This window comes from Stegostoma tigrinum, chromosome 1 (assembly GCF_030684315.1).
Source record: "Stegostoma tigrinum isolate sSteTig4 chromosome 1, sSteTig4.hap1, whole genome shotgun sequence".
Classification (NCBI taxonomy): Eukaryota; Metazoa; Chordata; class Chondrichthyes; order Orectolobiformes; family Stegostomatidae; genus Stegostoma; species Stegostoma tigrinum.
In genome coordinates this window covers 108,044,432-108,056,582 of record NC_081354.1, presented here as the reverse complement: position 1 = coordinate 108,056,582, position 12,151 = coordinate 108,044,432, and the positions used below count along the sequence as shown (strand labels likewise).

Genomic DNA, 12,151 nt, shown 5'->3' with positions numbered 1-12,151 from the left:
CTCTCAGAGAGTTGAGAATCTCTGGAACTCACTGCCTTAGAGTGCAGTGGAGGCAGAATCAATCAATAGATTCACGAAAGAAATAGATATGTTTCTGATGAAAAATGAGATAAAGGGCTATAGGGAGCAGGCAGGAAAGTGGAGTTGAGACCAGGATGAGATAAGCCATGATCATGTTAAGTGGCAGCTTGGGCTCGAACAGCTGAATTGCCTATTCCCACTCCTAATTCATATGTCCCTATAAGATCCATGAAGAGGTCAATTAGTGATTCCTCATTGGCCTTAAAGGGGTTATCACAATTCATGTAAAGGTAAGGAAATGTGAGGCTGGATGAACACAGCAGACCCAGCAGCATCTCAGGAGCACAAAAGCGAAACGTCAGCTTTGTGCCCCTGAGGTGCTGCTGGGCCAACTGTGTTCATCCAGCCTCATATTTCATTATCTTGGATTCTCCAGCATCTGCAGTCCCCATTATCACTCATGTAAAGGTAAACTCATCATAGTTCTGACAGATCATACAGCTGCTCTCTCAGCCAACTGAGCCAACTGATCCCCAACAGACATAGTAAGAACTGCAGATGCTGGAGCTGGAGATAACACAGTGTGGAGCTGGAGGAACACAGCAGGCTTGGGAGGATCAGAGGAGTAGGAAAATCGATCCCCAACAATGTACATACACAGTAACACGGACAGTTTAGCCATTTGAGTGAATAATGCAGTTATTTGGACTCTCAATTTAATGGGATCAGGACTGATTAAGGGTCTAGGCCCGAAAGGTCAGCTTTTGTGCTCCTAAGCTGCTGTTTGGACTGCTGTGTTCATCCAGCTCCACACTTTGTTATCTTTGAATCTCCAGCATCTGCAGTTCCCATTATCTCTCATCCTACACCATCTACCCTCTTGCCTCCATAATCCAAAATATCCTTTGTCAACAAAGATCTCTCAATTTCAAATTAAAAATTGTTAATTGTGCCAGCATCAACTGCATTCTTTTTTTGTGGGAGGGAGCCTCACACATTTCCCATCTTCTTGTGCAAAGATGTGATTTCTGATTTATTTCTCAACGGGTCGAGTTATGATTTTAAGATCAAGAGCCCATGTTCTAGATATCTAGGTGGGAAAAGTTTATTTCCATCTAGCTTATCAGCTTATTTCAAAGTCATAAATTAATCAGGAATTACAGCTTTAATCAGGATATTTTTTAAAAATAAATGAGATGAAACCTGCTTTATGTAATCTCAGTTCATAATCCAAACCGCAGAGCCTTGGTAATAGCCTAGTGAAACAGAAATCTGACCTGCAATTCTTCCAATTCAATACATCCTTTGAAAAGACGAATCCTACCCAACCAATAGTATCTCACCAGTCTACTCTTGATCATCAGTAGAGTGATGGAAGGTTTCATCAATTCTGCTATCAAGCAGCACCTACTCAATGGCACCCAGTTTGGGTTCCACCAGAGCCATTCAGCTTCAGACCTCATTACGACCTTCACTCAAACCTGGACAAAAAAAACTGAATTTTAGATGTAAGATGACAGTGACTCCATTGACATCCAGGTCACACTTGATGAAGGGTAGCATTGAGTAAAACTAGGATCAATGAGAATTGAGCAAAGACTGTTCGCTGCTTGGAGTCATAGAAAGGAAAACAGTTTTGGCAGTTGGAGGTCAGTCATCTCAACACCAGGACATCTCTGCAGGAGTTCCTCAGAGTAGTGTTCGAGGCCCAATCATCTTCAGCTGCTTCATCAACAACCTTCCGTCCATCACAAGTGGGGAGGTTTGCTAATGATTGTACGGTATTCACAATTCCTCAGATACTGAAGTAGCCCATGTTCAAATTAAAATATATAGGATTCTTCAGGGACTTGACAAAGTAAATTCTGAGACAATGTTTCCCTTCATCAGAGACTCTAGGGCCGGACGGCATAGTCTCAGAATAAAGGGGGCCAATGTAAGACTGAGATGAGGAGGAATTGCTTCTCTCAGAGAGTTATGAGTCTTTGAAACTCCATTCCAGAGAAAGCTGTTGGGCAGAATCCTTGTCTATTTTGAAGACTGGGATAGATAGATTCTTTACAAGTAGGGGAATCAAAGGTTACAGGGAGAGGGCAAAAATGTAGATGTTAGGAATGTGGGATCAGCAGAGCAGGCTTGAGGGACCAAACAGCCTAATCCTGATCCTCATTTTTACTTTCTGCCTCTCTTTTGGAATAAAGGGAATACATTTATTTCCAATGCACTGCAACTTTTTTTCTAGAATCCAGAGAATATTATAATCAATGGCTTAGAAAGGATGGACGTTGGGAAGTTGTTTCCTTTAGCAGGGAGACTAGGATCTGTGGGCACAGCCTTAGAATTAGAGGGGATAAATTTAAAACAGAAATGAGGAGACATTTCTTCAGCCAGAGCGTGGTGGGCCTGTGGAATTCACGGCCATGGAGCACAGTGGAGGCCAGGACGTTAAATGCCTTCATGGCAGAGATCAATAAGTTCTTGATCTCACAAGGAATCAAGGGCTACAGGGAGAGGGCAGGAAAGTGGGGTTGAAATGCCCATCAGCCATGATTAAATGGTGGAGTGGAGTCAATGGGCCAAATGGCCTTACTTCCACTCCTATGTCTTATGGTCTTTATGATCGCTGCTGCCACTTCCTCCAAGACCCTATGATATAGTTCATCAGGTCCTGATGCCTTTAAACACAATTAGAACATAGAACATAGAACATTACAGCACAGTACAGGCCCTTCGGCCCTCGATGTTGTGCCGACCTGTCATACCGATCTAAAGCCCATCTAACCTACACTATTCCATGTACGTCCATATGCTTATCCAATGACGACTTAAATGTACCTAAAGTTAGCGAATCTACTACAGTTGCTCAGTACGCTTTCCCTTGTGTTTCCTTCTGTGAGGAAAGGGTTTCAATTGTGGGTGGTGTGAGGACCTTCAAAGGGCAGCGGCATAACAGAGACCCCCATCCACTGAAGCTGAAACACTCCTGCAGCTATTCCAGTACGCACTTTGTGTACCTCAGGCATTAATCTACTGTGTGCAGTCCAAATCCTGGCCACAGCTTCCCTGACCATTTCATACAGAATCAGACAGCAGTCCCACTAATGCCCGTGACCCACATGTAGTGAATTGGCACCTGGGCAGATTGACATTTGTGACCAAAGTAGCAATAACCTTCCAGGTTTCTGCAGCTCGCAGAAGGTGCAGGATCTGCTCCCTTCACACATTGTGCCTTGAAACATCATGTCACTCTAAGGATGGCTAGACTCTGTCTTCAATGTTGTAGACAGCTAGAAAGGCATTCACTTATACTGCTTATGAGAAGCTAATGTATTTTTATAAATATGGGAAGGTGTTTACATTGAGTCCTTACATGGTTTACTTTTTTCTTGCCATCCCATGATGGCGCAGGGCAGTCCCAGGTTCCTGTAGCAAGAGTGAAAGGGGCCTGCCTGACAGTGGAACCTGGTGATTTTGGAATTTTGGTCAGGTGGTGAGGAATGTCCTGAGAGAGACTTCTGGGGGATCTGTATGAGTTTCCTCCTCCATCTGGGTACCCCTTGATATTGCTCTATCTCCTTGTGAGTAAGGGGGCACCTGGAGGGAGCTCAAGGCCCCTCATTCTCCCACACCTGCCCCCACATTGACTTGCTTTTGGTGCTGAGCACTAGCAGCTGGAATGATAGAGAACAGCTCTGGTTGAATACCCAGCAGACTTTGAGACTGCTTGGCCTGGGTCTCTATGACAGCTACCAACCTACCCACAGAGATGTCCAGCAGCTTGATTTTTTTTTTATTCATTCACAGAATCAGGGCATCACTGGCTAGGCAGCATTTATTGCCCATTCCTAATTTCCCAGAGAGCAGTTAAGAATCAACCACATTACTGTGGACCTGGAGTCACATGTAGGCCAGACCAGGTAAGGATGGCCATCCTTCCCTAAAGGTCATAGTGAAACAGATGGAATTTTCCCCAACAATTAACAATTGACAATGGATTCACATCATCATGAGACTCTTAATTCCAGATATTTACTGAATTCAAATTCCTCTGTCTTCCGTGATCAGAGATAATGGAGAATCCGAGATAACAAAGTGTGGAGCTGGATGAACACAGCAGACCAAGCAGCATCTTAGGAGCACGAAAACTGACGTTTCAGGCCTAGACCCTTCACCTTTTCTAATGAAGGGTCTAGGCCTGAAACGTCAGCTTTTGTGCTCCTAAGATGCTGCTTGACCTGCTGTGTTCATCCAGCCCCACACTTTGCTATCCACTGTCTTCCGTGGTGGGATTTGAACTCGGGTCCCCGGAACATTATCTGGGTCTCTGGATTAACAATCCAGTGATAATACCACAAGGCCCCACTTGCCAGAGGTAGCGCGGTCTCAATGTCATTACTTCAGTTTCTGCCTGATGTTCCCGCGTTAACTTATGTACTTGTATGAAATTACACATTGCCAACACCACCGGGTTCTGTACTGCCAGAAGCTGAGTAGATGCTTGCCCTCGGAAGATTAAATAAGGTAGAATAGCACTTGAGATGTCAAGTGTCGTGCCATTACCTGAAGAAATAGGCCTGGTCATCTGAAGGAAATTTTCTCTTTCCATACATGCATTCTTACCAGTAAAATGATGTTCAACCAAACTGAGTTGACATTTAAGAGAAAACAAACAAATGGTCACTGTACTTACCGAATATTGTGGATGAGTCCAATTCACAGTGACTGCATGGTTGATATTTTTAATTTTGCAAGCCATCTGAAATTTCTCTCCTTCCTTCAGCAACTGTTTACTTATCTCCACAGTGATTTCTGGGGCTCTCTTGGGCACTAAAACATTGCATGAATGCATGAGTTATTTATGAGTTATTACTGCTTATATGTGCCTTTCTGCTCCCTAGCAGTGAATGTACATACCACTGGGAACTGACCAAAAGCACTTCATTTTTGAAGTTTTAAAGTGCTGCAAGTCTTTACCCTTTAATTTATGCAATTAAATCTTTATTTAACTAATGGGATTAATTATTCATTCACATTGTTAAAAAATAGGCTGATTTTGCTGAAAATAAGTTTACTGCCTCAAACAGAGAAATTAAATTCCAAGGTTGAAAGTCTTGGAAGTGTGCAAATTCCACAATGCATTTGCTGATTTTACTGAAATATTCACAAGAGAGCAAACTTCCTTATTTCAGCATTGTGCTGGTATATGCGAAAGAAATTGTGTTTCCTCCTGATAGAGATTTAGTAGAGTTGAATGAAATACTGTGTTTCATGTGCGCTTCTCATTTGTGAGAAAAATACAAAGAATTCTCTCTTGCTTCTGTGAGAAAATCATATTTCATCCTTACCTCAATGCAGTGAAAGAATATTGTTTTCACACAAAACTTCCGGTTCAATGGCTCAAACCTACAGTCTCCCAAGATACTGCTATTCTGAAATGTTATATAATTAATGTGTCCCAGGATTAAAAATCACAAATAATATATTTCTTTAAAATGAAAAAATTAGCTGGTCTAACTTGCTAGAAAGCTGAAATAAAGACAGAAAGTGCTCTAGAAATGAAGCAAGGCTGGCAGCATCTGTTGAGACAGAAACAAAGGTAACATTTCAAGTCCATTATGACTTCTTTGGAAGTGAGACTAGTTTAGAATCCCCTCTGCAGGTATTCACCCACAGCAGGAAGCATTATACTGCTTCAGGACCATGATCTTGAAGTCATCATGAAGAAATTATACAAAAAAAATGTCAAAATGCTGAGTAGGCAAGCTTGGAACCTGTGTAACTGTGCTGTTACTGAAAGGCAGAAAACCCTGACAACATTATTCCATAAATTTACATTGCTTTTCAAAAGATTATTCTGTGGACATCTATTTCATGCTTGAGTCATCATCTAACCTCAGGAGTCTGACTGCTGATATTATCTCTAACCTCACGAGCACCATAAAGGCCAGCTTAGAATGTCAACGGTAGAACAAAACAGCAAAAGAATAAGAATAAAATTTGATTCTCTCCACTTAGCAACAAGAGATTAGCTGCACTGTAACAGGTAACTGTGAATATCTAGACAAAATAACATATGGGCTCATATATCACTTCACTTGCCTATTTCTGTTCTTTACTATGGTACACAGCAGTGTTATTTGTCTTCAAGTGGAAAGAGTTATTGAAAATTGAATGTTACTGACTAACAAATTCTGAGGCCCAGTATTACGCACTCTGGAATACAGAAAAACTGACGGCAACCATAGCAAAATCTCAACGGGGAGAAGTCACTGCCTAAGACCATCCCATAATACTACAATAACGGGCTGGTACCAGTGGAATGCCAAGCTGACATCTGTTGTATACACTGCTCTTCTGATTCACCTTATTTTCTCCCTCTTTCATCATCCAGGGACCTCTACATTTCTCTTGCCTGGGAACGTATCTAGACTGTGTCTGAATCATCTTGTCTTTAAAGTTAATGTTTTAGTCCTCTCCTGTTTAACTTGCCAAAGTTTGATTCCAATTTATTTGGGGCACATCCATTCCTATGGCATTGAAATTAGCTTCACTCCAATTAAGGACTTTTACTTCAGATTGTATCTTGGTGATTAATGTCATTTGCATGATTCTAAAGTGTTAATTACCTGGTATTATCTGCAGTTTAAATTTGTCTGATTTTCTCACAATTCCATTCTTTACAGCGGTGCACACATAATACCCTTCAAAATGTCTCTTCAGGTTAGCAATGCTTATGCCAGTGCGAATGTCAGCAGTATAGGACATGTCTTTGGGGATGGATGCTCCAGTAACTCTCTCCAGTTTCAAGTTTTCAATCCCAGGTGTTGTAACTCGACAAGGAATGAGAGCCTCACCCCCTTCTGTTCCACCAACGAACTTCTGTGTCAGTGATGGAGTTATAAACAAATTCTTGGGGTCTTGAAGAAAACATAGGTGATGTTAAACTTGGAAAAAAGAAATATCAAGATAATAAAATGTGAGGCTGGATGAACACAGCAGGCCAAGCAGCATCTCAGGAGCACAAAAGAAATATCAATTACTTGGACAGCTGAAGCTACAATATCATCAACTCTTGGTTTTCATGACGTTGGCAGTGATAGCATTAAACTGTGACTGTCAAGTAAATGTTCTTAATCACTAATGCATGAGGTACTATCATTGTTCCCAGATACAGAACTAGAAATATTTCATAACCAGGTAAAGTGAGAAGGTTTAGAAAGATATATTGCCAGGAGCTTTTATTGTCATCTCCTTTAATGTAACCTGCTGTATATTAAAATGATCTGGTTCAGCATTGTCCGAAAGGCTTATCGTTCACACTTGTTTCGAATCAGCTGCATTTGATGCTCTTCACTTTAAATTCACAAAATATTGAGTCGTGTTAAAGTTCCAACAGTCAGCATGAGTGTTACTCTACAGGTTGCTACCTGTCATTGATCTTGAACTGACCAAGGAAGAATCCACTCTGTTGATGTCAGACAGTAGTCAAATATAGCTGAGGTCACAACTACTTTTCAGAGTATAGTTCAGCTGTCAGATTTCCAGTGACCTGGAAGCTGAAGAATCATCTGTTAAATGAAACACATCTGCCTTCTTTATGCCTGTTCCCTCTGGATGCTGTTAAATGGTGATTTTTTAAAATCTGTTGGACAGCTCTGTGATAAGATTAAAGCCAGCACCCTATTGTGGTCAGCACTGACCTGCAACAGCTCTTGATGGTATTATTGCTTGCATTCATCACCAAGCAGGATAAAACCACAACAGTTTCTTTGCAGGGCTGAGGTGGCATCATATTTGGTAACATAAATGGGCAACTGAAAGAAATAGGCTGCTTTGGCATAAAGGAAAATTACAAATGGTTGGCCATGATCAAAAGACCTGTTAGATGTCCAGATACCGGCCTGGATTTTCATCACATGGAGAAGCTCTCCTTGTCAAGGCTGACAAGTCTGGAAATCATAAATACCCCAATATCCCAAAAACACCACTTCTGATTTCCATAGGAATAGGAATTAGGTCAAATTATGATTTATGCAGACACAGTTCATGGAACCAGCTGACCATTTAAATCTTCAGTTACCTCCTAAAATGTGAGATATTGGTGGCCCCAGAGTATGAAACCATATCCACCTTATTATCAAAGCAATTCACAGTTTAAACAATTCTTTCAGATCTCCAGATGCAAAAAGAATCTCATTCTGCTCAATCTGAGCCTCTCAATCAGGTAATATCCTTGTAAATCTTCTCTTCATCAATATATCCTTTTTGTAATATAGAGAGCCAAATTAGAAAGAGTTTTCCAATTGTATTTAAAGTAATAGTAAGTCAACCAAGCCTCCTCACATTTGTAATTGTTCTTTTGAAAAGAACACTTTTTTATGGTTTAAAGTTTTGGCAAAGATCTGTCACTCAGATTGTGGATGAGATTGTTGACTTGCTCGCCATGCTGGCTTGTTCTCATTCAGATGTTTCATCAACATGCTAGGTGACATCATCAGTGGAGCCTCCAATGAAGCCATGTTATTCTACTCTGCTTAGAATTTACACTGTCTGGTCTGTTACGGTGAGCACTGTCATTTCTGGTTTTGATCTGTATGCGTTTGTATATGGGGTCCAATTCTATATGTTGTTGATTGCATTGCGGATGGAGAACCATACCTCCAGGAATTCCCATGCATGTCTATGTTTGGCTTGGGCAACTATGGTTGCTTTGTCCCAGTTAAACTGATGGCCTTCATCATCTGAAGGTACAGATATTAAGGAGAGTTCATCATATCGTTTTGTTGCTCGCTGATGTTTGGGTATTCTGATGATAGTTTCCTTCCGGTCTGTCCGATGCAATGTTTGTGGCAATCATTGCATGGTAAACAAGCCAGCTCGGCGAGCAAGTCAACAATCTCATTTACAGCTTTGTTATGTTTTATTAGTTTATACGTGCTATTAATTGGATCTAATTTGGATCTTATTGTTCTCAACCCATTTAGCTTTTTACATTCCAAGGAATGAATTGCCTGTTTATTCATCCTACCTGACTAAAGTATGTGCATTGTGAAATCACATTTGCCATTTGTCCAACTGTGCAAACCCATTTCTGTATTTTGCAGCAGTCTTCCACATTGTTAACTATTTTATTCCATTAATATTATCTGAAACTTTCAACACCATACCTCCCATTTCTAGAACCTAATCATTTAGGTGTAGGGTAAACTGCTGAAACTGGTAGTGCTATTTTTAAATTGTACATGAAATATCTGTTTTATTTTACTTATAATTCAACAATAATCCAAAGGTAACAGAGCATGAGCATAACTTTCCAGGTCTATATATGTGCATGTACCTTAGTAATGTGAGAAATTTACACAATTAATAGCAGTTGTGGGCTTACTTCCTACTTTTAAAATTCTTAGGTGTGAATAACACATTTCAATACGAAATAGTGATGAATTGAAAAAGTAGTAGTTTTAACTTCTGTCTTTATAATGCTGAAATGTAAGAAGATTTCCCAGCGTACTTTATATTAAGAAGAATTAAGTAAAGTTATAGGCGGCTCTAGCTCCACATTCTGCAAAGATAGAGTGAAAAGGAAATAGGCTGACTGCCATTAGAACATGAACCAACCTGTTATTAAACACCCTCTGGACCACAGGGAGTTTGAATCTAGACCTTCTCATCTAAGGGTGGGGATATTATCACAGGACCACAAGAGCCTTCTAATTGCTTTCCTTTGAATACATTGTACATCCGGTCTGAAATGCTCTCAGTACCTACAGATTATTGCTAAGAATACATTTTCAGTCTTTGCATTTCCATACGCAACCTTACCTGTCAAACATCCATATCAGAAAATTGTATCCATTTGCACAATCTCATGCATAGTCATACCTACGAGGTTTATAAAATCATGAGGGGCATGGATAGGATAAAAGGACAAGGCCTTTTCCCCAGGGTGGGGGAGTCCAAAACTAGATGGCATAGGTTTAAGGTGAGAGGGGAAAGATTTAAATGAGACCAAAGGGGCATTGTTTTTTCATGCAGAGGGAGATGTACATATGGAATGAGCTACCAGAAGAAGTGGTGGAGGCTGGTACAATTACAACTTTTAAAAGGCATCTCGATGGATATATGAATATGAAGGGTTTAGAGGGATATGGGCCAAATGCTGGGAAATGGGACGAGGTTTATTAAGAATATCTGGTAAGCATGGATGAGTTGGACTGAACAGCCTGTGTCTTTGCTATATATCTCTATGACTCTTTGACTCTAATTACTGGAACTGAAGGGCTGCATTCATAACTTTGTGCCAAACCACACCTCTGTCCATAAACACCAGCAATTTTCAAGCATCCAGTGTTGCCTTTTGCCTTGAAGATAGCAGAACTGCAAATTTCTATTCACAAATGCATGTCCAAATATATATGAAGGTAATATAACCCCAGTAAACCTCTAAAAAAAAGTACCTTGCATTGTTTATTCTATGTGAAAGGCATTATTGTAATGTAAGTTGTTGTTACAGCAGGCCAATTCATTGAAGATTGTTATTCCGAAAGCCAGCATCAGAGCATATAGTACCCACCTACAGCCTGGCATTTCTTCAATGTTCCTTTTCTTTCCAGCAGTTCAAAATGTGGAAATTTCTATTTGGACACCAATTTATGCCAGTGTTGCTAATTTTTGTTTTACAAATAAGTTCATAAGAATTTTGAGAAGATTTGTAGCTCAGGTTGAGGTTCTGGATGTGAGTTTGCTCGCTGAGCTGGAAGGTTAGTTTTCAGACGTTTCGTCACCTTTTTTTATTTGAAAAAATATACTTTATTCATAAGATGTACAAAAAATAAAACATATTTACACACCTACCCAGTCATGCAAGCCACTCCGGGTTTCCCAGGGGGTACATACATCAACTAAAGGAAAAAAACAAACTAAGAAGAAAAAAAAACAAAGCAAAGAAAATACCCAGGCAGTTGTCACCCCGCACAGTCCCAGTTGGCCCCCTGACCAGTTGGGGAAGGCGCCAGCTGGGCCCAGGTACCAGATGGGGCCCTTTTATCTATTCTGGACAAGGGGTTTCATACCGTGGTCCTTCCCCACCGCGCCTTGGCGGTGGCTGCCCCAAGCTTTAGCGCGTCCCTCAGCACGTAGTCCTGGACCTTGGAGTGCGCCAGTCTGCAACACTCGGTCAGGGTCAGTTCTTTCAGCTGGCAGACCAGCAAGTTGCGGGCAGACCAAAGAGCGTCTTTCACCACATTGATGGTCCTCCAGGCGCAGTTGATGTTGGTCTCGGTGTGCGTCCAGGGAAACAGCCCGTAGAGCACGGAGTCCTGCGTCACGGAGCTGCTCGGGACGAACCTCGACAAATACCACTGCATCCCCCTCCAGACCTCCTGCGCACAGGCACACTCCGGAAGGAGGTAATCGACAATCTCGTCCCCCCCGCAGCCATCTCGAGGGCAGCGTGCGGTGGCGCAGAGATTCCGGGCATGCATAAAGGATCTTACTGGCAGAGCCCCTCTCACCGCCAGCCAAGCAATGTCCTTGTGCTTGTTTGAAAGTTCTGGCGATGAGGCATTCTGCCAAACGACTTTGGCAGTCTGCGTGGGGAACCACATGACGGGATCCACCCTCTCCTTTTCCCGAAGGGTGTCGAGGATATTACGTGCTGACCACTGCATGACGGCCTTGTGGTTAAAGGTGTTTCCTTTCAAAAATTTCTCCACGAAGGACAGGTGGTACGGGACGGTCCAACTACTCGGAGCGTTCCGCGGCAACGAGGCCAGGCCCATCCTTCGCAACACCGGGGACAGGTAGAACCTCAGTAAGTAGTGACACTTGGTGTTTGCGTACTGAGGATCTACGCACAGCTTGATGCAGCCGCACACAAAGGTGGCCGTCAGGGCGAGGGTGGCGTTCGGTACGCCCTTTCCCCCATTTTCCAGGTCTTTGTACATGGTGTCCCTGCGGACCCGGTCCATCCTCAACCCCCAAATGAAGTGGAAGATGGCCCAGGTGACTGCAGCGGTGCAGGTCCAGGGAATAGGCCAGGCCTGCGCCACATACAACAGTACCGAAAGCCCCTTCCACCTGACAACCAGGTTCTTGCCCGCGATGGAGAGGGACCGGAGCATCCACCTGC

General features: G+C 42.2%; 1 protein-coding gene across 1 annotated transcript in view; it reads right to left on the bottom strand.

Annotated features, from left to right (window-relative positions):
- LOC125457782 (mast/stem cell growth factor receptor Kit-like) overlaps nucleotides 1–12,151 on the bottom strand; it is a 92,245-nt gene that overhangs the window by 57,149 nt on the left and 22,945 nt on the right. The window contains exons 3-4 of the mRNA XM_048542378.1: nucleotides 6,648–6,938; nucleotides 4,712–4,848 (exon numbers count right to left, since the gene is read on the bottom strand). Coding sequence (XP_048398335.1) covers nucleotides 4,712–4,848; nucleotides 6,648–6,938 — 428 coding nt within the window. The remainder of the gene's footprint in view (nucleotides 1–4,711; nucleotides 4,849–6,647; nucleotides 6,939–12,151) is intronic.